Source organism: Protopterus annectens, chromosome 7.part1 (genome assembly GCF_019279795.1).
Source record: "Protopterus annectens isolate FY-2018-M chromosome 7.part1, PAN1.0, whole genome shotgun sequence".
NCBI lineage: Eukaryota > Metazoa > Chordata > Ceratodontiformes > Protopteridae > Protopterus > Protopterus annectens.
The window spans coordinates 165,356,788-165,384,159 of record NC_056740.1 but is presented as its reverse complement, the minus strand read 5'-3'; the positions used below and the strand labels follow the sequence as shown (position 1 = coordinate 165,384,159).

Here is a 27,372-nt window from a genome sequence, read left to right as displayed (position 1 = left end):
AATTAAAGGTCAGTCTAAAGTCCTTTAAAATCACTGAAGCTTGCACTGGGGCTATCAAACAAGAAAATATAAAAAACACAGAGTTCAGTTGTTGGTAAACGTTATGAATCTAGGCTCAGGTAAATGTCCTGTATTAACCATATCACCATGAAATATACTCCTAACAGAAAACTCAGATCCCAGGGTTTATATCAAACATGTACCGCTAAACCATGCAATCACTAAGGAGACTCATTATACAGTGCATACAGCAAAATTATGTAACTGTTTTCCCTGATCTGAAATAAATATAAAACTTTTCCAACAAAATCAAACTACTAAAAGACTACCTGGGCATGCTCTTATTCTAAGCAGTGACTAAAAGCAAGTACATTCCAACCCAACATACCCACTGTCATATAAAATATACCAACCATAGAGATATGCCATATAACAATATATTAAAAGTCTTCCTCTTTCTAAATTACATTTACTCTTTCCTCTAGCCATCTCTTTCTAATTCCAAACTTAATCCCACTTTTTCTTCTATCTCTCACATCTACTCTTTAAAGTGAATTTATCTGAACAGACTTATATATATATATATATATATATATATACACATATATATATATATATATATATACACACACATATATATAGGGTCTCTATTAGTTACAAGAACATTCAATATTGCGTATGCTGCTTTATCGACAGCTAAATGTCGAAAAGGCCAAATCACGGACACACGGAACAACGATTTTTTTCCTACGGAAAAAAATCACTTAGCAGTTTTCGGGACTTAGCCGTTTCCTCCACTGTGGTGTGATCTCGGAGTTGATATATTTAAGTGGGGTGGGGGGGGTGAGGGGGCAAAGCCCCTCACTTTATTTTGTGTTTGGCATTGTTTTCTTTTTTGTGGACCAGCGATTTTTTTCCTTAGGAAAAAAAATCACTGTTCCGTGTGTTCGGGATTTGGCCTTTTCGACATTAGCTGTCGATAAAGCGGCATTCGCAATATTGAACGTTCGCGTATCTAGCAGGGACCCTATATATATATATATATATATATATATATATATATATATATATATATATATATATATTTATTACACATATATACATATACACACACATACAAACATATATATACATCTGAGTGTTTACTTAACTGTAAATATCACAGTCCATGCTCTTTGACTGTAGCTTTAACTACCAAAAGAAGACCGGTTTTGTCTTATGTGGCTGGGATGGAAGTATTACTTACCACAATGATAACTGGTGTGTGTGTTTTCTTTGTTGGAATTATTTATTTCCTAGGTGAAACTGTCAATACTGAGCTTCTGTTGGCATTCTGAAACTTATTTGTCTATGAAACTCTGACTCTCTCATAATGTCATATTAGGTAACAGTGCAGGAAAATACTTGAAGTGTGGCAGGCGTTTTATTTCAGATACTTGCTTTTATTTATTTTTTTTCTGGGCTTCATCTGTGACAGGATAAAAATAATGTAAATTTAGTCACATTCAGTTTTTAATCTAATCCGTATTTTCCACAGTAGTACATTTCAAAGATTTACCAGTAAAACTATAGTGGTGAAATAGGTTGTATCTGTGTGTTGTATTGCTGGCAGCCTCATGTTTGTTGCAGTTTGTTTTTAAAAATGGCATGAATATTGTGTTTTGTTTTGGTGGAAATACTCATTTATGTATTAGTTTCAAATGTCAAAGCCTAGAAAATGATTTTAGTTGTGCAATGCATACCTCTCAGCTGTTCACATTATTGTAAAATGTCTTTGACTGGGTTTTCACTCACACATGTCAAACTTTAACACAATACTACTGCATATTTCATAAATGGGTCCTACATCCCTTCGTGTATGTGTCTAAGGCAAGTGTATTTTAACATCTCCGAGAATTATGCACAATTCCAAAACATAATAATTGAATTCAACAACTGGCTTACCAACTGTCATTTCAGGGAGATCCAGTGTGTGTCAGCATAGGATCAGAGTCTGGATATGCCAGTCTGTTTAACCAGGGATGGCACGCATCTCTTTCTTCAGAGTTCCACACACTAAGACTCACTTTTTGGGCAAAGTGTGCCTCATCTTAAGGCTCTTCTGACTGTCAAACATGTACATATATATCTAGTTACACAGCGTTTGTTTCAATGTGCTGATAGTATTAGTTGCTAGGACTGTTGGGGGAGGATCCATTTCATCTTCTCTCTGTTAACTCGACAAATCCAATGTGACAACAAAGTGCAACTCCTCAGTCACCTTAATCAAAGTTACTTATCATACTATTGCCAGTATATATTTTCCTCAGCATTCCATGATGACCACAATCAGTACTTTTGTAAGACAACATATCTGACCTCCTTACAAATATTCCCTCTGCGTGCAACACCATTCCCTCCTTCATAAAGTCTGTAATCTTTTTCCTCAAGACTAATATCATCTTGCTTCATAACTTTACCATACTCACAGATTACTCCAAAGTAAACTACTATCTCTGTTGGAAATGACCCCCACCTCTGCTGACCCCACCACGAAGGCCAATATATATACTTTTGACTATATGCACATCCAAAACAAATGCATAGGGAACTCCATCCCCATTCAGCAAAAGTATAATGGGAAATGCAAATACAAACCCCCGAATAAACAAAATCTATAATAACAAGAAAAACCTGCTTGCTTCATAAAAAGATATCCCCACCTCTCTACATACAAAGGTACTTAGGCTGAACAGCAAAGAACCTTGCCAAAATTGCATGAGGAAGCAAACAAAATCCCTTGGAGAATTAAGAGGAGGAGGGCCGAAAATCTAACAGACTCCCTGAATCGGCTTACCTCTCTCATTATACTTTTTGGTAACTTCTGCAGTAGAGGGACCTAAAACTAATCCTCTAGCCAAAGGAAAATTCAAATTTTCATTTTTTACATCCTTTAGGAGGTTCTGAGAATGCCACCAGGTAAATCTCCTCCTCAAAACATTACCACTGGTAACACTATCAGTGGTAGCAGCCCTGGAAGCAGTATCTAGAAAATGACAGACATACTTAAACAATGAGTATATGACTTGAGAAATAGAACAAACTAAACTACACAAAACAGAATTTTCCTTACAAGAGGAAACTGCAGCCAAAACATTTCTCATATTTTCACAATTCATCAGGAAAAACTTCAGCAATCAAAGTTACAAAAGCTTATATTTTCCCAAACTTATCAACAGCTTCACTATCTTTATCAGAAGGAGATGGATTAGAATCAACAAAATACTTGACAGCAGCCAGATTAATTCAAGCTACAGTTGTTGGGTCTGGTCTGCGATTAATGTATACATACTTGAAAGACTGAGGAACTTTGTACATTCTATCTTCTTTCTTAGGGGCAGCAGGTTGGCTGTCAGAAAAAACACAGGCTATGACAAATACATCCTCCAGTGTTGACAACACTGGAAGAACGGGTGAAGGTTCTGGAAATTCCAACTGTAGCACATCATAGTATTTTAAGGGACTGAGTAACCACAATAGTCTCCTACTGAAAACACTGGCATATTCTGGAAATAGTCTCACAGGAAGTGAATCCCTCACAGGGAGATTCAAATAGCATACTCTCCTTGGAATCTGAATCAGAAAATTGAGGAGAAAAGACTGCATCTGTCCATTCACATTCCCCTACAGATTCCAATTTTTGAACATCTTCGGGGAAAGAGTAATCTCTCTTTATTTCATCAGAACCCACTATATAAGAAGGGTCAATAGCCTGTACAAGACTCTGAGCCAAGCCCAATAAATTACTACTATCTGGAGAAACTGACACATTAGAAGTTACATTTTTGTTTTCTTTCTCTTTTTGACAGGAAAGTTATGGCAAGCAGACCTAATACTGCTTGCAATAGCTTCCCCAGGGATGGGCACAACATTCTGGCTAAGCAGGGGAACATTCCCTACCCCCTCTTCCATGACCAGCAAGAGTATCTCTCCCTTAACCCACTGAAGAGACCCCAAAAGCCTCTGGTCTTTGGTGGCTCTGTATTGACAATACCAGAAGGATCCAAAAAAAAAAAGATGAGCGGTTTGAGGTTCCAGCTTTGGCCACAGCAGTCATCCACCTGTGGCTCTGGCAAATTACTAGCCTGCTATGATGGAAGCTTCGTGGCTGGAAGAAGGTCTGACTGAGGGACAGTCAGATTGTCCTATGGTCAAGCTGAAAAAGGTGCTTGTTTCTCAGGGAAGCTAAGCAGCAAGTAGCAAAAAAGTAACTCCCCCCCCCACAAAAAGCATAGCTAAAAGCACTTTAAACACTTTCCTTAGCCCCAAAAATGAAACACAGTTTCTCCACAGAAAATGTAGTTTTAAAACATTGTTCAACAAATTTTTACCACAAAATTAAAAAAGTGTGCTCCCATTTAACAATACATAAAAATCACAAAACAGTCAAGGAAATATTTTTCCTAGCTTAGAAGTTGGTTTTCACAAAACGCTATTTTAATTTAAACTTTAAAACTTATATGTAAGGTTTTTCCATTAAGAGAACTATCTGCCCAGCAATTGAAGTGTCAGCTGACCACTGATTCTCAAAAACCCACAGAGGAGCATCGGCAGTAGGAAAGCTCTGAAGGGCTTATCACTCAAACCTGACTTTTTAGTCAGCTCAGATTGAGCTAACAGTCTGGGTGTGTGGAAGATGCCCTGAAGCTTTAGAAGATGGATGGCTGTTAAATGCTATGCAGGACATAACCCGCATAACTTTGGCTACTATGTGGGGAGGTGATCCACCATTTTAAATGTTCCCTGCAAATGTTCATTATGCTTATATTGGAGGAAAGGTGATTTATGAGTTGAGATCACTGGACTTGTTATAACCATTATAAAACTCTCAAGTGAGCAAATTGAACCATTAGAATGAAGGATGCCATGAGGTCAAGCACTCTAAGAATCAGTATAGTTGGGTGTCTTCTGCATTGAGGGAGGCCCTGAACTGAACTGTGTAGGATCCCGATGGTGGAAGACTAAGCATTATACTTTATCCATGTGACAACTGATGAACTGAATGGTTTGGGTTGGTTACATGTTTGATTTCTCCTTGTTGATGGGTAACCTTAAGGACAAAGTCAGAGAAAGTATTCTATGGCCTTCATTAAAGATCCCACCTTTGAGAAAGCCACGAGCCAATCATCTAAATACAGAAACATTCTGATCCCCTTTCATTGCAGGTGGCTGCGACTATTGGTATGCACCTGGTGAACACCCAGAGGGGCTGTGGTGAGAGTCAAGGGGAGGGCTCTGAATTGGTAATGATAGGCTCCCACTCAGAAGCAAAGGAATCTCCTGGATGCTGTGGCAATCCTGACATGTAGCCAAGTGTCCTGCAAATCTACCAAGCATGTACAGTCATTTGCCTGAAGACACAGCAGAAGAGACAGCACTGTAACCACTCTGAACTGGGTTTTTCTTACATAGTTCAGTTGACTTAAAGGTCTAAGACTGGTCTAAGATCCTTGTTTCTTTTTTTTCTCCAGAACCAAAAAGAAACTTTCAGGACTGGTGGGACCTTCTGGATGGCTCTTTTTTGAAACAAGGATAAAAATTCCTTTTCTGATGCTTTTAACTGGTGGGGTGACACATCTGGAAGTGGCCAAAGTGATTTTGAGGAGTGTACTGGGAAAAGGTAATGAAAACTCTCAAAAAAGAGTAGCTTGAAGGATGGTTCCTTTCCCTGAAATGAAACTCCTCAATTCGGTTTGATAAAGGAGAATCCCCTTGTCCTTTCCCTTATGCCAGCAAGAGTGGCTTGCCTTAACCCAAACAGGGCAAATGAACAGTTGCAGAGGATCTGCCTGCCTCCTACTACTTTGAGGCCCACCGGAAAGACCAAGAGAAGTGATGAGCAGTTCAAGGAGCAACAATTTGGCCACACTGGAGTCACTCATCAGTTGAAGCTAAGAGGAAACCAGAGCAAAGTCCAAAACCTCTGTGATTTTTTCTTCCTTTGCCTCTGTCAGGAAACAATCAAGTTACCAGAGCCATGTCCAAGTCCTAGCTGCAAAAGATGACAGTCAAGCAGACAGAGGCATCTTGAAGAGTCGGCTTTCCTCTTGACTGAGCAGTTACTCTTTGTGATAAAATATTTTAGTGACAAAAAGCTCCAGTCCAAACAACCAGTTTTAACACAAAAGTAATAACTTACATGCAAATCTCCATAGTGAACCAGGACAGCTTGTCAACCGCAAAATAGTGAGGATGGAAAGGTCAATACCTCCTGATATAAAAAATAAGTTCTGAGGTAAAAACAACTACCAGACAGACTGGCTTCAGCCTTTAGCCTGCAATTATGACAGAAAAGTAACACCCTTTTCCTCAAAAAGTAACAATTACAAGGTATTCCCAACAATGAACCAGGACGGTCTGTAAACAGCAAAAGGTGTCTGACAAGCAGATCACTGAGCATGGTAAAGTTGGCCTTGCCTTCTGGTAAAAAAGTCAACTTTTAAGTTAAAACCTTTAACTGACAACTACCAAATAGAATAGCCACAGTTCCTAGCAATTAAGCCCAACTGAAAAGAAAAATTTTACACAGAAAGTGATTATTTATAAGGGAATACCCACAGGGTCCCAGGATTAGCTGCCAGTCAAATCTGACAAGCAGTTAGTGGAACTTATTATAGCTGGTGAAACACTCTGATATAACATTTTTAAATGACAACCCCAAAAACTACAAATTTTGAGGTAAAAGTAAATTTTCTCAATCAAAAAATAGATATTTGCAAGGAATTCCCCTCAGAGAACTGTGACCCAAAATGTAGGATTCTTAGGTCAAATATTTAGTGCCAGCCGCTAAAAAGACCATCGGATCTATCCCTCAAGCATACATTTCCGACAAAAAGAAACACTTTTCCTCATAAGCAATGATAAATATGAAGGCAATACCCAACAGGGTACTTATTTGCCCACCATGTGAAGCCTGCAGGGAAGGGCACACATTGGCAGCATAAAAGTTCTGAAGTGTCGGCATCCTAACCACTGATTTTATTCTGCATTTCTAGAGCTGTGCAGTGGCTAGGGCAAGTGTTGTTCTAAAGCTTTGGAAACTGGCAAGCTTATCCAGCCCTTGGCAGGACATCCCATATACCATAGGCTACTGCAACAGTGATCTAATGATAAACATCACAGAGTTGAGGGGTTTTTTTTGTATTTCTCAAAGGCGTACAGCTCTGAATCTGAAAAAAAAAATGTTTGAATGCTTACTTAAACTGAGTTAAATCTGAAAAACATGCCAGGTTGCCTTGTCCAGCAGGTAGAGCTGTGGCTGCAAGTCACCTGCAAATGCTGTCTGCTTTCTGTGGTTAGGTTTTCTAGGCCTGGTAACTTCAAGAAGAGCTACTCATCCAGTTCCACACTCCATACACCTGCTCTCTGAAATAACAATACCTCAAAAGTAACAACAGACCTCATTTTAAGCATGGTCCTAACATGACTTCCTACCAGATAAACACTGGCAAACATTTTCTTTGTACAATTATGCTGATGACAAATTAATAAGTCTTTGACCACTTCAGTAACATGTTGTATTCACACGGCAAGTAAATATTGTTGCTTATGTTTTGAAAACATATACACAAGCACGCTTATACAAATACAATTTTAGATAGTACTAAAGTGGCTCACACTGTAAACCAATGACATGCACTGAACAATGAACAATAGTTTCACTACCTAGGCTTTCAAAAGACAAACAGTAAAAATACTGAAACAGGCCCCATAGCATACACAGAAGTAGCCTTGACTGTGACCCAGATGCCACTGTCTGGCTTAGCAGCCTGGACACAGAAGCTAGTAATAAAAAGATGGGCGTCAGCAGGCATTACCAGGTCACGCCATCCTGAAGGTAAGATACTGACATGTGCACTCCATACTCACAGAGGCTTGCGACAGTAAACCCAGTGAAGGAAAGCATTTACTTTAGTTCAGCACTGCAAGAATAGGGAGGGGTGCCTCTTTAAAGGAGCCTGACATAGGGGGTAAAGCATACAGTATGCTACCCAATGAGGAGGCTTTAAGGAGCATCAAACAATTGTGCTAGCCTCCCCCAAACAGCAACAGAGTTCCTTTGTTCTCATGTTCCATTCCTCGGTTTCTTCAGATTCTGAGGTTTGGAGGGGAACAAAACAGGTCAGCAGTGATAACTATGGCTTGACTGCAATGGGGAGATGACAGCAATGAATAAATATATGAAAACAATGAACAAGCCAAAGTAAAACAAAAAAAAAGAACTCTATTAAGAAGGAACAATTTCATTTCCTTAGAAATACTAACCTGAATTCTACCTGGTACTATACTATCAGTTGCAAAAATTAGCTGCTTGGTGTTGGCTGTCTCAGGGGATGCGAGTATCACCTTTCCTGTACCGGATCCATCTTGGCTGGTTAGGAAAAACTGCTGCTTGGAAGATGCTGATGGGTCTACTGAAGTCACTATTTGAATTTTCTGGCCTGTTTGCTGATCAGTTACAATCTAACACAGACACAAAAAAGCAGAAAAAACTTATCAGAAGAAATGCTTGTTGAAACAAAGTCATAAAGAATTATGTTTTTTTTCTAAAAAAAAAAATACTGTTGTAAAAAGATACTGATGAATCTACTCAAGTCACTCTTTGTTCTGTTATGTATACTGAACAGGTAAGAACACACAACAAACCATAAAAAATAGCAAAATGAAGAACTTGTTTGAGCAAAATCACACAAAATTATGTTTTCCTGGGAAAAATATACTGTTTGGAAGATGCTGATGGCTATACTTAAGTCACTATCTGAAATTTCTGGTTTGTCTACTGATCACTTACAATCTAACTCACACAAAAAGTAGAGAAAAATCAGCAAAATAATTCACATTAGTAGAATCCATACCTATGAGTGAAGAAAATACAACTATACTCTGGGAATCAATGGGTCTGAAATTGATCCACATGAATTAGCATTCGCTCCTATTAAACACATTCAAATAGACAGACAAAGATAGACATAGATAAATATAAGCAGCAGAGAAAAGACTGGTGTATCCTATGGACAGTAGCAACTGATGACAGCAGAGGTTATTAGTGAGAGGCATGTGTATGGAAGTATTGTTACTAATTTCCAGGACAGTGATAGTATGGACATCACATAGTAAAGTGACACATTTCTCTCTGAATCACTGGAAGAGTGGACAAGAGCTTTCATGAACTGATCATGGATGATCATCTCAAACAGACAAGAGGACAGTAAACAGTCAAATCTGATTCTTGCTGCAGGAGCAATAGTTAGAGTTTCTAAATAGTGAAGAATTGCTTAAGTGCAGTGGTGGATTAAGTACACCTTGGGCGCCTGGCTGTTTTCAGTTCATGGGCCCCCGACTTGGTATTTAAGACCACACATTAATAAACATGTCCTTCTGGATTAACCTTCTTGATTATTTTAAATATATATACCACCAATTTTGTTTGAGAACAGATCATTTTTAAGCATTTTTGCTTTAAACTTGAGTGGTTTTGAATATTTTCCACCAAAAAAACACCAACTGAACATTAATAGAATTCCTGACTTTAGAACATAAAAACTCTCACAAAGTATTGGAGAACCATCATTCATTTTTGTTTCCCTAGGAGATTTCAATTTTTATATTATTTTAAAACATTTTCTTCTTGTTTCAGCATCAGCTTTGTTGGCATTTCTCACTGTCCTGGGCTAATTCAGTGCATCAGTAGTGCAGCAGCTTGTGATGTGCCTAAAGCTTACTAATATGATTATATAACTAAGGGACAGACCTCATCCATCTGAAATGTAGCAGGAATTGTTGCAAACAGACCTCTAAAATTATAACGAGGTAAAACCGAAATAGAGGGCAGACAGTGGTGTACAGCAAAAATAAAATAAAACAAAAACTAACATTTGGTGGCAATTATTCTTTCACTTTTCATTTTTTTTCACTTTAGAAAACTTGCAGCACTTGGGAATAAGGGATCAACAGTATCCTGACTTTTTTCAACCTTACAGAGAGAATATTATGATATGAATTCACAAACTTATAATGAAACAAGATGATGTTTAACTTAAAAGAAAGCACAGCTGTACAAGTTGAACTTACCATAACAGTAGGTGTTTGAATGATCACTGCTGTAGTAGCCTTAGCTACATGGGTTATATCTTGCCAAAGATATACCAGTCATATAGCTTCCAAAGCTTCAGGACACCTTCCACGTGTCCAAACTGTCAAGCAGCTTGAGCTAAGCTGACTAAAAGACAAGGTTAGGCAGAAAGCCCTTCAGAGCTTTCCTGACAGCAGAGAGATAGAGTGCAATAGTGAGGCTGAGACCTGAAAGAAGAAAGCTAAGAATAACAAAAAAAAAATGTCCACACCCTAGCATAAAAAACACATAAAAAAACAAGGGGAGTGGAGAGAGGGAGCAGCTACTGCAGCAATGATGATCTGAACATCTATTGTTATGTTAAGCTTACACAACTCTATGTTCTTCATATTGGTCACTGCTGCAGTAGCCTTAACTATATGGGTAGATTACCACAGCTAACTATATTTGAGAGGTAGAGAGAGAAGGATCCAGACCAGAAGCCCCTGGAAAATGGTCCTAGAAAAGCAAGATCTAGACCTAGTGAAGGAATCCAGCTAATAGTGTTTTGTAAAAGTATGTACAGAGGACCAAGTAGCAGCTTCTAGAATACTTCTAGCATCCAACCATTTCCAAAAAGAAGTCAAGGTCCTTGTACAGTGGGCCTTGACCCTGACTGGAACAGATTGTCATGGAGAGAATAACAAATGGTAATAGCCTTATACAACCATTTAGAAATAGTCTGTATTGACACCGGTTGTTCCTTCTTCTTACCTTCACAAGAAATTAATATTTAATGATCTGAAAGATTTAGTTCCGTCAAGACAGTACCTGAGTTGTCTACGAACATCTACGCTATGGAGTACCCTTTCTCTCTCATTTTTAGGTTCACGAAAGAAAACAGGAAGATAGATAGCTTGACAAAGTAAACTCGGATACCACTTCAGACATAAAAAAAGTACAGTTGTGTACACTAAGCATAAATGTAGAGGTTCGAGTGTATTCACTGTTGCAGTCATTACATTTGGGTAATCTGCTGGCAGGTTGCCCTCAGTCGGCCTGATTAACAAAGTCTTGGGTCCTGCGTCGGATGCTGTCCCTTCTTCCATGACGTCAGGTCATCAGGTGTATAAAACATGCAGCCGACGTCATTACATCAGTTTTTCTTGCCCCAGATGTCAGGTGCCCCCTAATGGGGAGGAAATAAATGCAAAAACACAAAAGTATACCTCCAACCAAAAGCAAATACACCAAAAAGGCTTTTAAGCATAGTAAAGGAAAGTAGAAATATAGTCAGAAAATCTAGGGGGCTGGAGGGAGGGTAACTAGGACTGCAACAGTGAATACACTCGAACATCTACATTTATGGTAAGTGTACACAACTGTACTATGTTCTTCGTGTTTCACTGTTGCAGTCATTACATTTGGGTAGATTCCCAAAGCTATGGTTGGGAGGAGGAGTTTATACAGCATTAGGGCCAGCTATAAGGCCCTGCAAGACAGCAGTGGCAAAGCCAGCTCTGGATTTAGAGAAAATTGGTAAATGATAATGCTTGGTGAAAGTATGCACAGAACTCCAGGTAGCAGCTTCTAGGATATCCCTGGTAGGGACACCTCTGAGAAAGGCTGCAGAAGTAGATACAGCCCTGGTGGAGTGAGATCTGATCCCCTGGGGGATAGGTTTTCCAAGGTGCTTATAGCAGAAATGAATGCAATGGCTTATCCATTTAGAAATGGTTTCTTTTGAAATAGCCTTCCCCTGCAGCAAATGCTACCAGCAATTGTTCAGATTTTCTTCGAGATTTAGTCCTGCCCAAGTAGAATCTTAGTTGTCTATGCACATCCAAGGAATGCAGAATCCGTTCACCTTTGTTTTGTGGATTGGGAAAGAAGGTTGGCAAATGAATGGACTGATTAAGAGCCACAGTGGAAACCACCTTGGGCATGAAGGATGGATTGGTCCTGAGAGATACCCTGTCCACATGAAAGATGATGAAAGGCTCCACTGCCATAAGGGCCTGTAATTCAAATATCCTTCTTGCTGAAGTGATTGCTAAAAGGAAAGCTGTTTTCCAAGAAAGAAATTTTAAGTCTGCAGTAACAGCTGGCTCAAAAGGAGGTAGAGTGAGTTTCTCCAAAACAAAGATAAGGTCCCAGGGAGGGGTTGGAACTCTCCTGGGTGGTCTCAAGTTTTTTGCCCCTCTGAGATACTGCTTGAGCTGAAGATGTGAGAAGAGGGGTGGTTCTGTGTTATAGTGAGCTGAAATAGCTGAGGCATGGATTTTAATGGAGGAAAAAGACAAAGCCCTTGTGAAGCATCTCAGTTAAGTATTGCAAAATCTGAGGTAAATTGGGCGCTGCTGTGCTCATCCCTAAAGACTGGTTCCAGGCACAGAATCTTTTCCATTTGTCAGCATAAGATTTTCTAGTACTAGGTCTCCTCGCCTCCAAGATGACATCCAGCACAGGTTTGCTGGCTGAGGGATGATAAGGGTGAGTTTAAGTGATTAGCCAGGCTGCAAGGTTTAATGTTGGAAGCCGAGGGTGCAGAATTTGGTTCTCCTGCTGAGACAGCAGGGAAGGGGACTGAGGCAGGTGCCATGGAGATATTTGCGACACACTGCGCAGGAGGGGGTACCCAGTGTTGATGCAGCCAGTCTGGACAATCAAAATCATCATTGGTTTGTCCTGTTTGACTTTTAGTAGAACTTTGGAGAGCAGTGGCAGAGGGGGAAAAGCGTAGACTGATAGATTTTTCCAGCTGAAGGACAGAGCATCCAGTTTCCAGGCTTGTTTGTGGGGAGTCCTTGTACAAAACGTGTTCAACTGGTAGTTCTGGGGGGAGGCAAATAGATCTATGTCTGGTCTCTCCCATATGTTTGTCAACATGTTGAAAATCCGTGGTTCCAGTTTCCACTCGTGTGGGTCCATGATGTTTCTGCTTAGTCTGTCTGCCAGAATATTCAATTTTCCTGGCAGGAATTGAGCTTGTAGATGCACTTGGTAGCTCAGGGCTGTGTTCCACAATGCCATGGCTAGTCTGCAGAGGGGGTAGGAATGTGTACCCCCCTGCTTGATTATGTACCACATAATCGTGGTGTTGTCCGTCTTTACCATTAGTTGTCCTGGAAGAATGTAGTTCTTGAAGGCTGTCAGAGCATTCTGTACAGCTAACATTTCTTTTTGATTGATATGTAGGTGCATTTGATTTGGGTTCCATTTGCCCTGAATGCACTTCCCTGCTAGGTGAGCCCCCCATGCATAGTCTGATGCATTTATAGTTAGGGTTTGGGTGGCAGGGGGTAGTGCGAATGGTAATCCCTTGTTTTGGTGGCAGTCTTCTGCCCACCATAGGAACTCCAGGTGTAGGCAAGGTATGATAGGAATCATTGTTTCCAGGCTGTGACAATGTTGACTCCATAGACTTTCTAGGTACCACTGTGGTTTCCTCATATGCAGTCTTGCATATGGAATTAGAAGAATGCAGGAGGCCATGAATCCCAAGGCTTGCAGCATTTGTGTTGCAGATAGCAGGGTTTTTGTGGCCACTTGTTTGAAGTAGTTACCAAATGAATTTGCTTCTCTGGCGTGAGGAAAGCCATCTGGGCAGTTGTATTCAAGCTTGCACCCAGGAATGTAATCCATTGACAGGGTACCAGTTGTGATTTCCTTTTGTTTATGGTGTACCCTAGACAAGTTAGAACCCTTTTTACAAACGCCAGATGATTTAAAAGTATGCCCTGGTTTTCTGCCTGAATTTTACAATCGTCCAGATATGGATATATTTGAATATTTCTTTGCCTGCAAAATAACTGGAGCCAGGCACTTTGTGAATACCGTGGACGCAGTAGACAAGCCAAAAGGCAGTGCAGAGAACTGATAATGCAAATAGCCTTCTTTGAAGCATAGGTATCTTCTGCATAATTCCCTGATTGGGATGTGCAGGTATGCTTCTTTTAAATCTAGAGTTGCCAACCAGGCGTCTTTGCCTAGCATAGGTAGTAAATGGTGAAGAGTCAGCATCTTGAATTTTGGAATCTCCAGAAAGGTGTTTAGAGTAGAGAGGTCCAGGAGTGGACGCCATGATTTGTCTTTTCTGGTTACCAGGCAAAGCCTTGAATAAAAACCTTGTCTCTTTTCCTCTTCTGGCACCAGCTGAATAGCCCCCATACTTAAGAGAGAAAGTACTTGTTTTTGAGCCTCTGCCCACTGATTCGGGGGCAGGTCTGGACACCCGTTTGGTGTTGGCAATGTGTGGAAATGAAATCTATATCTCCGGGACACAATATTTAAAACCCATTTGTCCTGGGTTATGAGTTCCCAGTTCTTTGCATGAAGAGCAATCTTTCCCCCCAAAGAGGCAGTTGAAAGATAAGTGCTTGGTAATTTTAAAAGGAAGTCATTGAGACTGTTTACTGTAGGGGGGGGTGTCTTGTTATTTCCAGATTTGGAAGTGGAGGCCCCCCACTGCTTAGCTCTGAGAGTACCCTGGGACTGAAACCTGGGTTTTTTGCTGTGTCTAGGTTTGGCTTGAGAGGATCTGGAAGGGGCTGGAAAGGACCAATTCTTAGTAGGCCAATGCCTACTAAATCTTGGAAGTTGCACTTGTAAGAAATCTTTAACAGTTTGCATAGATTTAGCTTTATCTTCCATCTTTTTAGAACTTCTTCAGCTTATTGCCAAACAGGCGGTCCTGATTTAAAGGAGCATCCAACAATTTAACTTTAACATGATCAGGCAAAGGTTGCTCCTTAAGCCAAACATGCCTTCTAAGCACAGACCCAGTAACAGCAGCCCTGCAGGAGGCCTCTAAAGAATCAAAACCACATTGCAAAATATGTTTTCCAACTTGTTCAGCAGAATGCATTAAATCCTGTAAATCTTTATTTTTCACACAGTCAGAAATCAACATAATTTTCTGTTTAAGCAGTCCAATAATATGCTGTTGATATTTTAACATATGAAATTGGCAGTTTAATGATCTGATTGCCAAGGTCACAGAAGTATAAACCTTTTTACCCCATCTATCCAGTGCCATGGAATCCCTATCAGAAGGGGTAGGATTTTTAGCAGTAGAAGCCTTAATTGCCCTTGGGCCCCTGAGAAATGGTTTCTGGATCTGCAACAGGGTTTTTGAAAAGGAACTTCTGGGACTCAGGAACCCTGTAGTATCTGTCTGGTTTACTAGGAGCCGGAGGCAGGGAATCAGGGGCCAAACAGGATTCAGAGAACACCATCAACAATGTCTAGCACAGGAGGTATAGCCAAAGGCCTATGCTGAGGTAGAAGCAGGAAATCCCTAAGCCTCTTTTATGAATCAGAAAATTCCTGGCTTTCCCAGTGGAAATGTTCCCTCAAAGCATGTAAAGTTCCCCCAAAAGAAAAGTCCTCAGAAGGGGAAGCAGAGGGAATGTAGCCCTCTGCATCGGAATCCTCATAAGTAGGTATGGACAAATCCAGGTCATTAGAAGAGTCAGAAGAAACAGAATCCTGATCAGAAGATTGACTACCCCTGATTAGAGAAATTAGATCTTCAGCCATTTTTAGCATTTGTTTTTTAGACATAGGGGCCTGAACACGTGGCCTGGGCGTCAGTTTTTTAGACATGGATTGAGATTTAGGCCTTCGTAATGAAGGCGGTGTTGATTTAATATGCGAGGCTCTAGACCTGAATACACTCTCAGAAGTCGGTGCCTGCACAGCGGCTCCAGACCCATCCAAGGTAGAGACATCCGTGGGTTCCATAGATGAAGCCTTTCACGGCATACTGGACTCCGAATGGATCTCAGTAGGCCTGCGAATCAGAAGTAGCGGGTATCAGGGGCTGCGAAAGCGCCTCACTGAGTACCGGCGAACTGGCAACTGGCTTAGGAGAAGCGTTGTCGGCAGTTTTGGACCTCAGCGGCCTGTCTCTGTCTTTATCCTTGCATTTTTTCAGAATTCCGATAGTTGGAAGGCTAACAGACGACATTTCTGGATAATTAAACCGAAAACCGAAATAATTAGAGGCAAAAATGTACCGACGATGGATAGTGCGCTGATTAAATAAAGCACAAAACCAACAGCAAGGTACATCGTGGTCAGGGCCTAGGCAAGGAATACAGTACAAATGAAAATCTTTATGAGGTATTTGCTTTCCACAAGTAATGCAATTATTAACTTTTACTGACATCAGTAAGGAGCAAGAAAAAGTTTCCCCAACGAGGTACTTAGCTTTTAGTTGAAGACTTCGGTTCTGACACTCGAAAACAAAAATTTCAGGAGTCAGTCGACCGGCACCTGTGAACTGCTTCTGCTTCAGGCACCGCACGGCAAGGAAGACTGAAGTAATGACGTCGGCTGCATGTTTTATACCCCTGACAACCTGATGTCAAGGAAGAAGGGACAGCATCTGATGCAGGACCCAAGACTTTGTTAATCAGGCCAACTGAGGGCAACCTGCCAGCAGATTACCCAAATGTAATGACTGCAACAGTGAAACATGAAAAACATCAATTAATTGTCAAAGAAACCCTGTCCTTGTGTAAACTGATGCAAGTTTGACTCATCATTAGAGCTTGCAATGCAGATGCCCTTCTTGCAGAGGTCAGAACAATCAATAAAACTGTTTTCCACGTTAAGAACCGCAAATCAACCAGATTAGCCAGTTCAAATGGAGCAAGTGTTAAATTTTGCTAACATAAAATTAAGATCCAAAGGAGGGGCCACCGCTTCACTTGGAGGTCTCTTATACAAAACCCCTTTCATTTTCAGAGATCCTTCATTAGGTATGCCAGCAACAACCTGCTCACCAGTCCACAGGACATCAAAGGCATATGGAAGGAGTACTTCCAGCAGCTTCTGAATGAAAAAAAACACAGGAGCCTACCCCTAAACTAAGTAAGAACAGCACTAAGGAAAATGAAGTCAGGGAAAGTAGCAGGCTCAGATGAGGTCACAGCAGATGTGACCAAGATGTTGGGTGAAATTGGGGAGAAATAGCTTCTGAGGGTATTTATAGCAGTATGGACAGAAAGATGCATTTCAGATGACTGGAGAATAAGCATACTAGTGCCAGTATTCAAAACAAAGACAACATTCACAACTGTGGTCAGTACAGAATTATCATAATCCTATCACATTCCATGAAAGTTCTGGAGAGGGTGACTGATTAACAAATATGCAGAGTAGTAGAAAGTAATATGGGAGATGAGTCATTTGGATTCAGATCAGGATGTAGCACAACTGACCCAATGTTTGCAGTGAGAGACATACCTAAGAACAAGCTAGAAATGAGGAAACAGTCCAACTAGGCATTCCCAGACTTTGAGAAAGCAACAAGACTAAAACACTTTAGATACCACGCCAAACGCTATTTAGTCATGAGATGCCGATAATTCCAAGCCAGCTCTTACCTAAAAAACGATGTCTGCAATACGTGTGGCATAAAATCCAAGATTTAATATAAGACCAAAAATAACAAACAACAAGTTAAGAGCTTTCACCCATTCCAACCACGGGCTTCATCAGAACTAATATTTACTTGAGAAACAGTTGCAATTTAAATAGCTTCATTGGCGCCAAAAAACATAACCATATTTAAAGCTACAGATCCAAAATAAATGACAACATACATATCAAAGACGTTCTGTCAATTTAAACAATAGAAGCGTCCTGACATTTTTAACTAATAAATATCTAAAATATACTAGGTACCCAAAAGTGAATATGCAATTGCTAATTAAGCATATTTAACAAAGGTTTTATAGAAATAAAATCATGGAGACCTGGGGGGGGGGGGGGTAGATGCATCTGTAAACAGTTTCCACCACAGTTCCTTATAAGATAACACACCTTTATAATTTCCCCCTTAATATTATTAATATTATCCAAAATAGCAAATGTAAAATGATGATTATCATCCAATGTTTTAATATGCCTGTATAATGCATTTTTTTCATCTTTCTTTTTAATACAGTACATATGATCATAAATACGCTTATTAAACTGCCTTTCGGTCTTTCCAATATAGAAAGCCGAACAGGTACAACATTTAGCTAAATATACTATAAGTTTAGACTTACAATTCCTCTGTCTAAACCTAATGTAAGACCTATTCACATTATCTAATCTTAAACCATCACACAAATTTATAGTGTGACACCAATTACAACAACCACATTTACTAGTGCGTTTGACAGAAAAATTGTTGACCATTGGGCCCCTTTCCAAATATTTCTTAATATTGGGCCCCATTTTGTTAACAAAACAAGGATGATGACCTACTATATCTGCTACATCATTGTCCGCCAAAATTATGTTCCAATTACCATTCAATATTTCTTTAATTTTAAACATATAAGGGCCATATTCCAGGACACAGACTCTACTGTAATTCATTGCTGTATCGGCTCACCTATCAATGTGTGAAGTGTCTAAATTAATATGATTATGACCTAATAAAGAGGTATATTTTTTCCCCCATTCACCTATAACTTGCTTGCTTACCTTAAACATCACGTTTGTATCATAACCTCTATCTCTAAATAGAGATGTGATATAATCTGTTTCCGTCAGCATATCCGAGTATGAAGAGGTCATCCTGACAGCTTGGATAAGCTGTCCCTTGTATATATTTCTTAAAAGTTTTTTAGGATGATTACTGGAAAATTCTAAGTAACTGTTGAAAAATGTAGTTTTCCTATGTATTCTGGATAGAAATTGCTTTTTATTTTTAAATACATAGGTGTCAAGATATACTAAACCCTCCTGACTATTAGAGGAGGTGAATTTCAAGTAATTGCTACTGGAATTGATGTAGTCCAGAAATTTAATAAAAATATCTTTGCTACCTTCCCACAAGATGTAAATATTGTCTAAAAAACGTGAATAATATTTAATATGTTTAAAAAAAATTTGCTTTGGAACACAGTAGACTCCTCCCAATCCAGCATAACCAGGTTCGCAAAAATGGGGGCGCAAGCAGCTCCCACTGCTACGCCCCTGGTTTGCCGGAAATATTCACCTTCATAAAAGATATAATTATGTTCCGAAACTATAATCATTTCAATAGTGAGACAAGCTTTATCCCAATCAAGGTCAACATATTTTCTAATGCTGTTAGCAAATGCATTTAACCCCTCCTCTTTAGGTATACATGAGAATAAATCAATTACATCAATAGTGACAAATAACAACTCTTCCTTATATAGATGAATAGGGTAATTCTTCAGGAATTCCCATGAATCCTTAACTAGGTGATGAATTTTGCTATAAATAGGTTTCAGCATAGTGTCTACAGCTACCCCTAGATGGAAAGTCTTTGATTTGCTTCTGGAAATAATGGGTCTAAACGGTGGATTGTCAATATTTTTTGTGAATTTTAGGAATTCCTACCAAAGATGCTGCCACTGAATAATCTACCTTCAAATAATCATATGTATCCTTGGTAATATGTTTATCAATCAAAAATTCCACTGTATGCATATTGATTCCTCTATATGCCACATTTATTTAATTTAAGGAAATAACCTCATAATTTCCTGAGGCATGTAAAATATCATACATTTTGGATGCATAAACCATGTTGTCATACATCACTATGCCCCCACCTTTGTCTGGTTTCATTACACAAATTGTTTTGTCATTCCTCATATCCTTTAATATCTTTGTTTCTTCATCAGACAAATTTGATTTAACTTTTTTACCACCTATGGTGTTTTTTTTTTCAATAATAATTTTTACTATTTTCTTATATGCCATACAAAATTAAAACAAAACAAAAAAAAATTAAAAAGAAACTACCAACTATAATTAACAAAAACACAAAACATATATACAATATTTACATAAATGCTTCCAAGTAACACATTGACTTATACACAAAAAATATACAAATGGTTAAGATCAATTCAAGTAATAAACAGTTAGTGTTACAGAGTTTTTTAAAGGTGTAAAAATAATTCTTGTTAAATTCAAATATGAGATGTCACACTAATATAATATTAAATACTTGTTCCCATATTTTTGTATTGTTAATATTTTTATTATGTTGGTTCAAAAGTAATTTGTGAGCTAGTATATGCCTTATTGCTAGTACTCTAAAATTATTCCATGATGTTGTATAGCTTCATTAATAAAAAGATATTGATTAATACAATACTTTGAGATTTAGGAAGTTCTTTTGGGGGAATATGCAAAATCATAAATTTCATGACAATGTTGTACTTTGGTAACCTATCTTTTGAAGTTGTATCTTTAGTGAGTTCCAAAGTCTGTATATGCATTTGCAACTCCATAACATATGGAGAAGATCAGCAGATTGATCCTTGCAGTATGGACAAACTGGAGAATTTTTGGAATTAAATTTATGCAGGCTAAGGCGTGTATAATACGCATTATTCCATATCAACTGGGTTTACATCAGTTTTTGAAGAGAAATATATTTTGTAGTCAAATCAATTACTTTTATCATATGACTGTCTTCTATCTCTGGCATTTTCTCTTTCCAATATTTTGACACAAGAATTTTATCTTGGAATTTAAGCTCCTTTATTAGATTATTTGCTGCTGTTATAAATTTAATATCTTGTTGGAGAGCTTGCCACAAATTTGAACATTTAATTATATTCTCTTCTCGGGGTTTAAAATTTTTAAAGTAACTTATAGAAAGTTCCCTAATTTGTCTTACAATAACGAGATAAGTTTTGGGTAAATTTAATTCTTGTCTTATCTGATTAGCCGAGAGTTTGAGAAGAGTATAAATATCTATTAAAGTTAGATTGATTATTAATGGGAATTCTTTAAGATTAATTAGTTTTTTATTTAGTCTCAGGTTAGGGTTTCTATGAAAGGGTTGATAAGCTATCATATATTGAGCAAGATCGAATGACTGAAATAAGGTTTGTAAAGACGTTACATATAATTTAATGTGATCCATTATCCCATAAAGTTTCAACGTTTCTTTAGGTAAAAAGGGTATGGCTTTAGGATTAATATTTAAATATAAAATATATTTATAGTTCAGAACTACCCAGGTAGGTATCCATTTAGTGCTAGTTATGTTATAATTAGCAATTCTAAGAAGCCTGTTTGAGTTTACTATAAGATAGTAAGTTTCAAAATTTGGTAACTCCAATCCACCTCTATGTTTTGGGGTCATTAATTTTTCATATGAAATCCTTGTTTTCTTTGGCTCCCAGATAAATTTAGCTAATTCTTTGTGAATTCGTTTAAAAAATGTTTTTGAAATTACTACCTGAGCAGATCTGAAAATATATAATAATCGTGGTAGTACATTCATTTTGATAATTGATAGTTTTGATAATACTGGTAGTCGTAAATTCTTCCATCTCCCCAAATCAGATACTATTTGATCCCAAACTGTTTTAATATTAGTAACATAAAAATCCTTATCATCCGTAGCTAAGCCAATACCCAAGTATTTAATGTTATCTTTACACATTATTTGTCCCACCAGAGGCAACAGTGAAAAGGGTTTGGGAGTTCTCAATGGAAAAATGCTAGTTTTTTTTAGATTAATTTTATAGTTGGAAACTTCTGAAAAGTTCTCTATTGCTTTTAGTATCTTTTTAGTGTCTGAGATTGGAGTTGTACAATAAATATTCAGATCATCTGCAAACGCTGCCATTGATATTTTTGTTCCGTAAACTAGTGGTATATATTCTGTTTAATGTATAGGAATAAAGGTTCAACATATACATTAAATAATAAAGGAGACACAGGACAACCCTGACGTGTTCCATTTCTGATTGGTATTCTTTTAGAAGAATTGCTGTTTGTATAGAGTGTGGTATATGGATTACTATATAGAATTTTTAACACTTCAACAAACTCAGGAGATATATTAAAATATGGTAAAATTTCAAACAAAAAGTTTATATCAACCCTATCAAAAGCTTTCTGCGCATCAATCATAAGTGCATACATGTTAAGGTTCTTCTGTTTAGCATAAGCTATTAAGGTATGTAGTGTAAGTGTATTATCACTAGTTTGTCTATTTGCCATAAAGCCAGCCTGTTCACTAGACACGATATGATTCATTACTTTTTTTAATCTATTAGCTATAATAGAGGTTAAAGTTTTCATATCTACATTTATTAATGAAATTGGTCTATAATTATCTGGGTTTTGAGAATCAGAGTTAGGTCTGAGTATAAAAATGGTTTTTGAAGCATTAAGATGGGGATCATTAATTTTATTCTTAATTATATAATTAAAGACACGTGAGGGCATTTTGCCAAAGATATTGTCAAATTTCTTATAGAATTCCACCGTCATACCGTCCGGACCTGGTGACTTGTGCGATTTCATATACTGAATTGTATATATCACTTCTTCTTCAGATATCGGTTTAGTCAAATCACTTTGAATACTGTCTTCTATTTTCGGAAATTTAATAGTTTGTAAAAATTCCTTGCTAGTTCTATGGGGGGATAAGTCACTATGCTCACCATATATATTAGTATACATCTGCTCAAAGACATTTATGATATCTTCAGTTTTGAAATAAGTTGTGTTTCTAAAATGTATTTCCGAAATTTGTACTGCTGTTCTCAATTGATTAATTATCATAGCTAATGCCCCTGATGGTGTTTGCACATGATTGGCATACCTCACTAACATTCTATGTTCCTGAAACGTCAAATTACAATTTTGTATTAGAAAGAGATCTTTTTGACATTTAAGTAGTTTCACCTCTGTTTGAGTATTAAAGTTTTGCATCAATTCTTGATCAAGTGCCTTAAATTTAGCCTCTAGTTTTTGAGTATCTCTATTTTGTATTTTTTATAGTATGAAGCTTTTTGCAAAAAGATCCCTCTTATTTGTGCTTTAACTGTCGCCCAATCAATGTCAGGTACATTTTGTTGTTTCTTTAATCTATCTAATAATTCTTTAAGATGACCTGTAATTTCCTGCACTATTTCCTCCTTATTCAACAAATTTGGGTTAAGAGACCAGTTAAAACCTCTTTGCCGCTGGACCTCCATTGGATCTTTAGCAAAACATAATGAAATTTTTGAATAATCTGACGCGGATTGTGCATGTGTAACAACTAAGGGTCCCAGGTTAACCATTATTCTTGAAATCAAAAAGAAATCTATTCTGGACCACATTTTATGACACGGGGAATAAAAAGTGTAATTATTTATACTATTTCCAGTACTTAAATACTGAATAGGATCATATAGTTGAAAGTCTTTCTTAACATCACTTAATACTGATACCACTTGTTTATTAAATGCTCTTTGTGGACAAGATCTATCCAACTTCGGATTCTGATAGGAATTCCAGTCTCCTCCAATAATTATATAGCATTTATCATATTGTGTCAAAATTGGATACAATGATGTTATGAATAGATGCTGGTCATTACAGGGTGCGTAAACATTTAACAATAAGATTGGTTTATCAAATTGGGTAGCTAAGAGAACAACAAAACACCATCTTCCATCTTTATCTGCCTTAGAGTCTAAAATCTTTCCCTTTATATTTGTTTTTAATAATTATAGCTACCCCAGCACTGTTAGTTTTACCTTCTGAAGCTATTACTTCTCTAATCCACTTTCTTTTTTGGATATCAACCCATTGATCATTAGTTAAATGCGTTTCTTGAAGTAATATAAACATCGCCTTAGCCTGCAACAATAAGTGTAAAATTAACTTTCTCTTCTTTAAGTTCTGGAGCCCTTTAATGTTCCATGAGTTAACTTCCCACATTAAAATAGTTATTATAACGTAAAAGTTTAGAAGGGAAAACAAAAAGGAAAGGTAAAATAAGTTGAAAAACGTACATAATTTGGAAGCATTCTTGACATCCCGTCCTATACCAGTGCCTACCCACTCTAACCCCGGACTAGGACATACATAGGTCTTGCATATCATAGAGGACTAAGAGGGTCAAAGAAACACAGAAACAAAAAATTCTTAAATTAAAAAACCTTAAAAACATCCTATAGTTAAGACCTATATTAGCTAACCTAACTATTACAAAGTCTATTCTAAACATTCCCTAACAAACATCACTGTTATCTACATCTTAGTTGTTATTGAAAAGAAAAAAAAATCATATTAAAGATATAACATTACTGTACAAAGCTTTTAGTAGTTATGATTAGCGTGCTATAAGCCATGGAGAGGATCATAATGGAACTCATAAATAAAGACATAGGGAACTTGCAGACTTTGGATCCAACCCAGTTTGGCTTTGTCAAAGGCAGATCCTGCCTCTTAAACTTGGTTGACTTTTTCGAGACAGTCACCAAGGCCATTGATGAGGGAAAGGCAGTCCATACAGCCTACCTCGACCTGGCAAAGGCCTTCGACACAATACCCCACTCAGGTATCATCGAAAAACTCATCAGCTTGAATGTAAACCCATACATCACAAGATGGGTTGCAAACTGGCTAAGCGACAGAACCCACAGGGTCAGAGTTGCTGGAGCCATGTCAGACTCAAAGCCTGTCACAAGTGGTGTCCCACAGGGCTCAGTCCTGGGTCCACTCTTGTTGCATCTACTTTTCTGAAGTACAAGCAAACACAGGAGGGTTATGGCTGACAAAGTTTGCAGATGACTGCAAACTGGGCGCCATATAGCGAAAACACATCTGACACAGATATCCTCCAGAAGGGCCTCACAGAAACGGATAACTGGTGCCAGAGCCATGGCCTGAAGTTAAACGCCAAAAATGCATAGTCATACCCTTGGAAAAACAAGGTTACCCCTAGCTACCATATAGGTGACAATCCACTGAGCACAGAAAAGTCATCAGGGATCTGGGGACCCAAGTTGACAGTAGTCTTCGCTTGACACTCATGTTGCTAAAGTAGTTAGGAAAACCTTCTATATCGCCCACCTGATCATGAAGGGATTCACATCTAGATCAAGGGAGGTCATCGTCCCCTGTATTCATCACTCATTAGACCTATGATTGAGTACAATGCCCCATTCGAATGTATCTGACCAGACACCTGATGCAGCTTGAAAGGCCCCAAAAGTTCCTCACCAAAAGGATAAAGGGTCTCAAAATATGTCTTATGCTGCCCGACTGAAAGAACTCCAGCTTTATTCAGTCTCATACCGCTTGCTCAGAGGTGACCTGTGCCTGACATATAAGGCCATGTCAAACCCAGATTTGATGAATATGCTTCACCTCAAAAATCTAGATCCCTCAGAACCACAAGGGCGGAGACTTAAACCTTGACACGGTTATAAACAGAACGTGCTGGAGGGACAGATTCATCACCCAGAGACTCCTATGCTGTGGAACAAAATCACATGTGAGGCAGAGCACCTCGCTGGCCTTGTTCAAGAGGAATCTTGACCAATGGATGGGAGATCGCAGATATACCCCAGGGATTACTTCAGTGTCACTGCTTGACAGAGGCACAGAAAAATGATAGGCATAGTTTTTATTCAAACTAAAGGGGTGGCGAAAGCCACATAACTATGGGCTAGGCTTATAAATGCCCTTGGGCAGATAGCCTAGTATGAACCTATGAACCTATGAACCTATACTATAACTCACCTATATACTCATAAAATAACATTTGAGAAAGAGAAAAAAAAATATGATTTTAACAAATGGACAAGTTTTCCTTCTATTATAGAAAGAAGCTGAGTTATAACCCTGTATAAAAACACACATACCTTTATATAAACATTTTTCTTATTTAGACATTATAGACTATTGCTATCTTCTACTCATATAAACTAATATGCAAATAATGTAATATATAACTATCACCCCTGAGTAAAAATATATAGGTTATATTATATATTATAAAGTTGCAAGATGTACTAAAATCCCTATATTTAACAGTACTGCATAACACCTTTTAATCGGCCATATAGGAAAGGGTTTAAATTATTAACTAACTAACCAGTGTATAAAAATGTTCCTATGTGCTTAAATTAACAAAACAGTACATTACTTGATGTTAAAATGTCCTTACAGGGTTAAAAACAAGTCCTGTCAGGTTTCTAAGCCTAGAAACCATGCAGAATACTCGCGATGGGGGACCGCTATTATAGACTGACTTCCGGAAGTGCCACATCGAAATATGTCCCCTCTACAGTCCTGAAGGCATTTCCTGTCTTCTCGTCAATGCAGACAGCTCGTGGAAGCCATAAAACTTCGGAAAACAATCGCAGGTCGTCGAAAACAGCAAAAAACAGCAACCCTATTAATCCAGGAAAGGCCTAAAGTATTTCAAAAGAAGACAAAGGATTACCCAGACCCCGAGCCACAGTAATCAGCAGATCCAACCTCAGGCAGCCTGGCAATCCCAACGAGAATACAGTTCAAGTCTCAGAAGCAGGCACACTTTTAAAAACCTTCAGAAACATAATTTTGGCTTCATTTTTCGCAGAAACAGAATATTTAATCCCATCTACTGTGAAAGTTAATGTATTTGGATATTTCATTTGAAATTTGACCTGTTTATCAATAAGAAATCTGCAGAAAGGAGATAAAGACTGTCTTACTTGTCTGATTTGCAAAGGTAAATCTTGAGCCAGAGAGATTTTGTTGTTTTTCCACATGATATTCCCACCACTTTTTTTAGCAGTTACAAGTATTCTGGTAACATCCTGATAATTAAGAATTTTAGCATATACAGGTCTTGGAGTATTTGAAGCTTGTTGTTCTCTCAGAGCTCTGTGTGCTCTTTCAATAATGATTTGCTTTGCTATGTCAGAGTAATTTAGGAGCACTGTAAATATTTGTGTTCTAGATGGGATTAAGTCATTGTATTGTACAGATTCAGGAATTCCACTAATAATGATGTTATTTCTCCTGGATCTTGCTTCTAAGTCAGTGATTTTGCTTTGAATAGCCTGAATATCCAAATCATGTGTACTTGTTTTTTTTGCTAGATTTATTCATTTTCCAAAATCCGAGTTTCAGATTTTTCCATTCTTTCAAGTAATTGGTTGCAAGAGTTTCCAAATGTTTGTATCTGGCTAGTTAATTATTTCAGAGCTTCTTGAATGGGTAGTAAGGCAGTTTTGATATCCTCCATATTCAGTGTTTGATCTGATTTAATTCTGGTTTCTAGCTTTTGTTGTTCTTGTAGTTTAGTAACTTTTGGCCTTTTAGAGATCACATCTTTTTCCGGTGACCGCAGTTCTGAAAGTTTTGTTTTAGTAGTGGTTGTGTCCATATTTTTTTCCTCTTTTGACATCCTTGTACAGTACAGATTTTTAAAGTGTATAGAGCACATGGTGCCTTTGTTTGTTTTCCTTGTCAGAGCCAAATAATCTATTATAATCCTGTTGAAT

The 27,372-nt window shown here is 38.0% G+C and overlaps 1 protein-coding gene across 10 annotated transcripts in view; it reads right to left on the bottom strand.

The window, feature by feature from the left end:
• Window positions 1-27,372, bottom strand: part of NR2C2 (nuclear receptor subfamily 2 group C member 2) — a 1,701,781-nt gene that overhangs the window by 1,264,349 nt on the left and 410,060 nt on the right. For all 10 annotated transcript variants that reach the window (XM_044078621.1, XM_044078615.1, XM_044078617.1 and 7 more), the window contains one exon: window positions 8,305-8,502. In XM_044078621.1, the coding sequence (XP_043934556.1) occupies window positions 8,305-8,502 (198 nt within the window). The remainder of the gene's footprint in view (window positions 1-8,304; window positions 8,503-27,372) is intronic.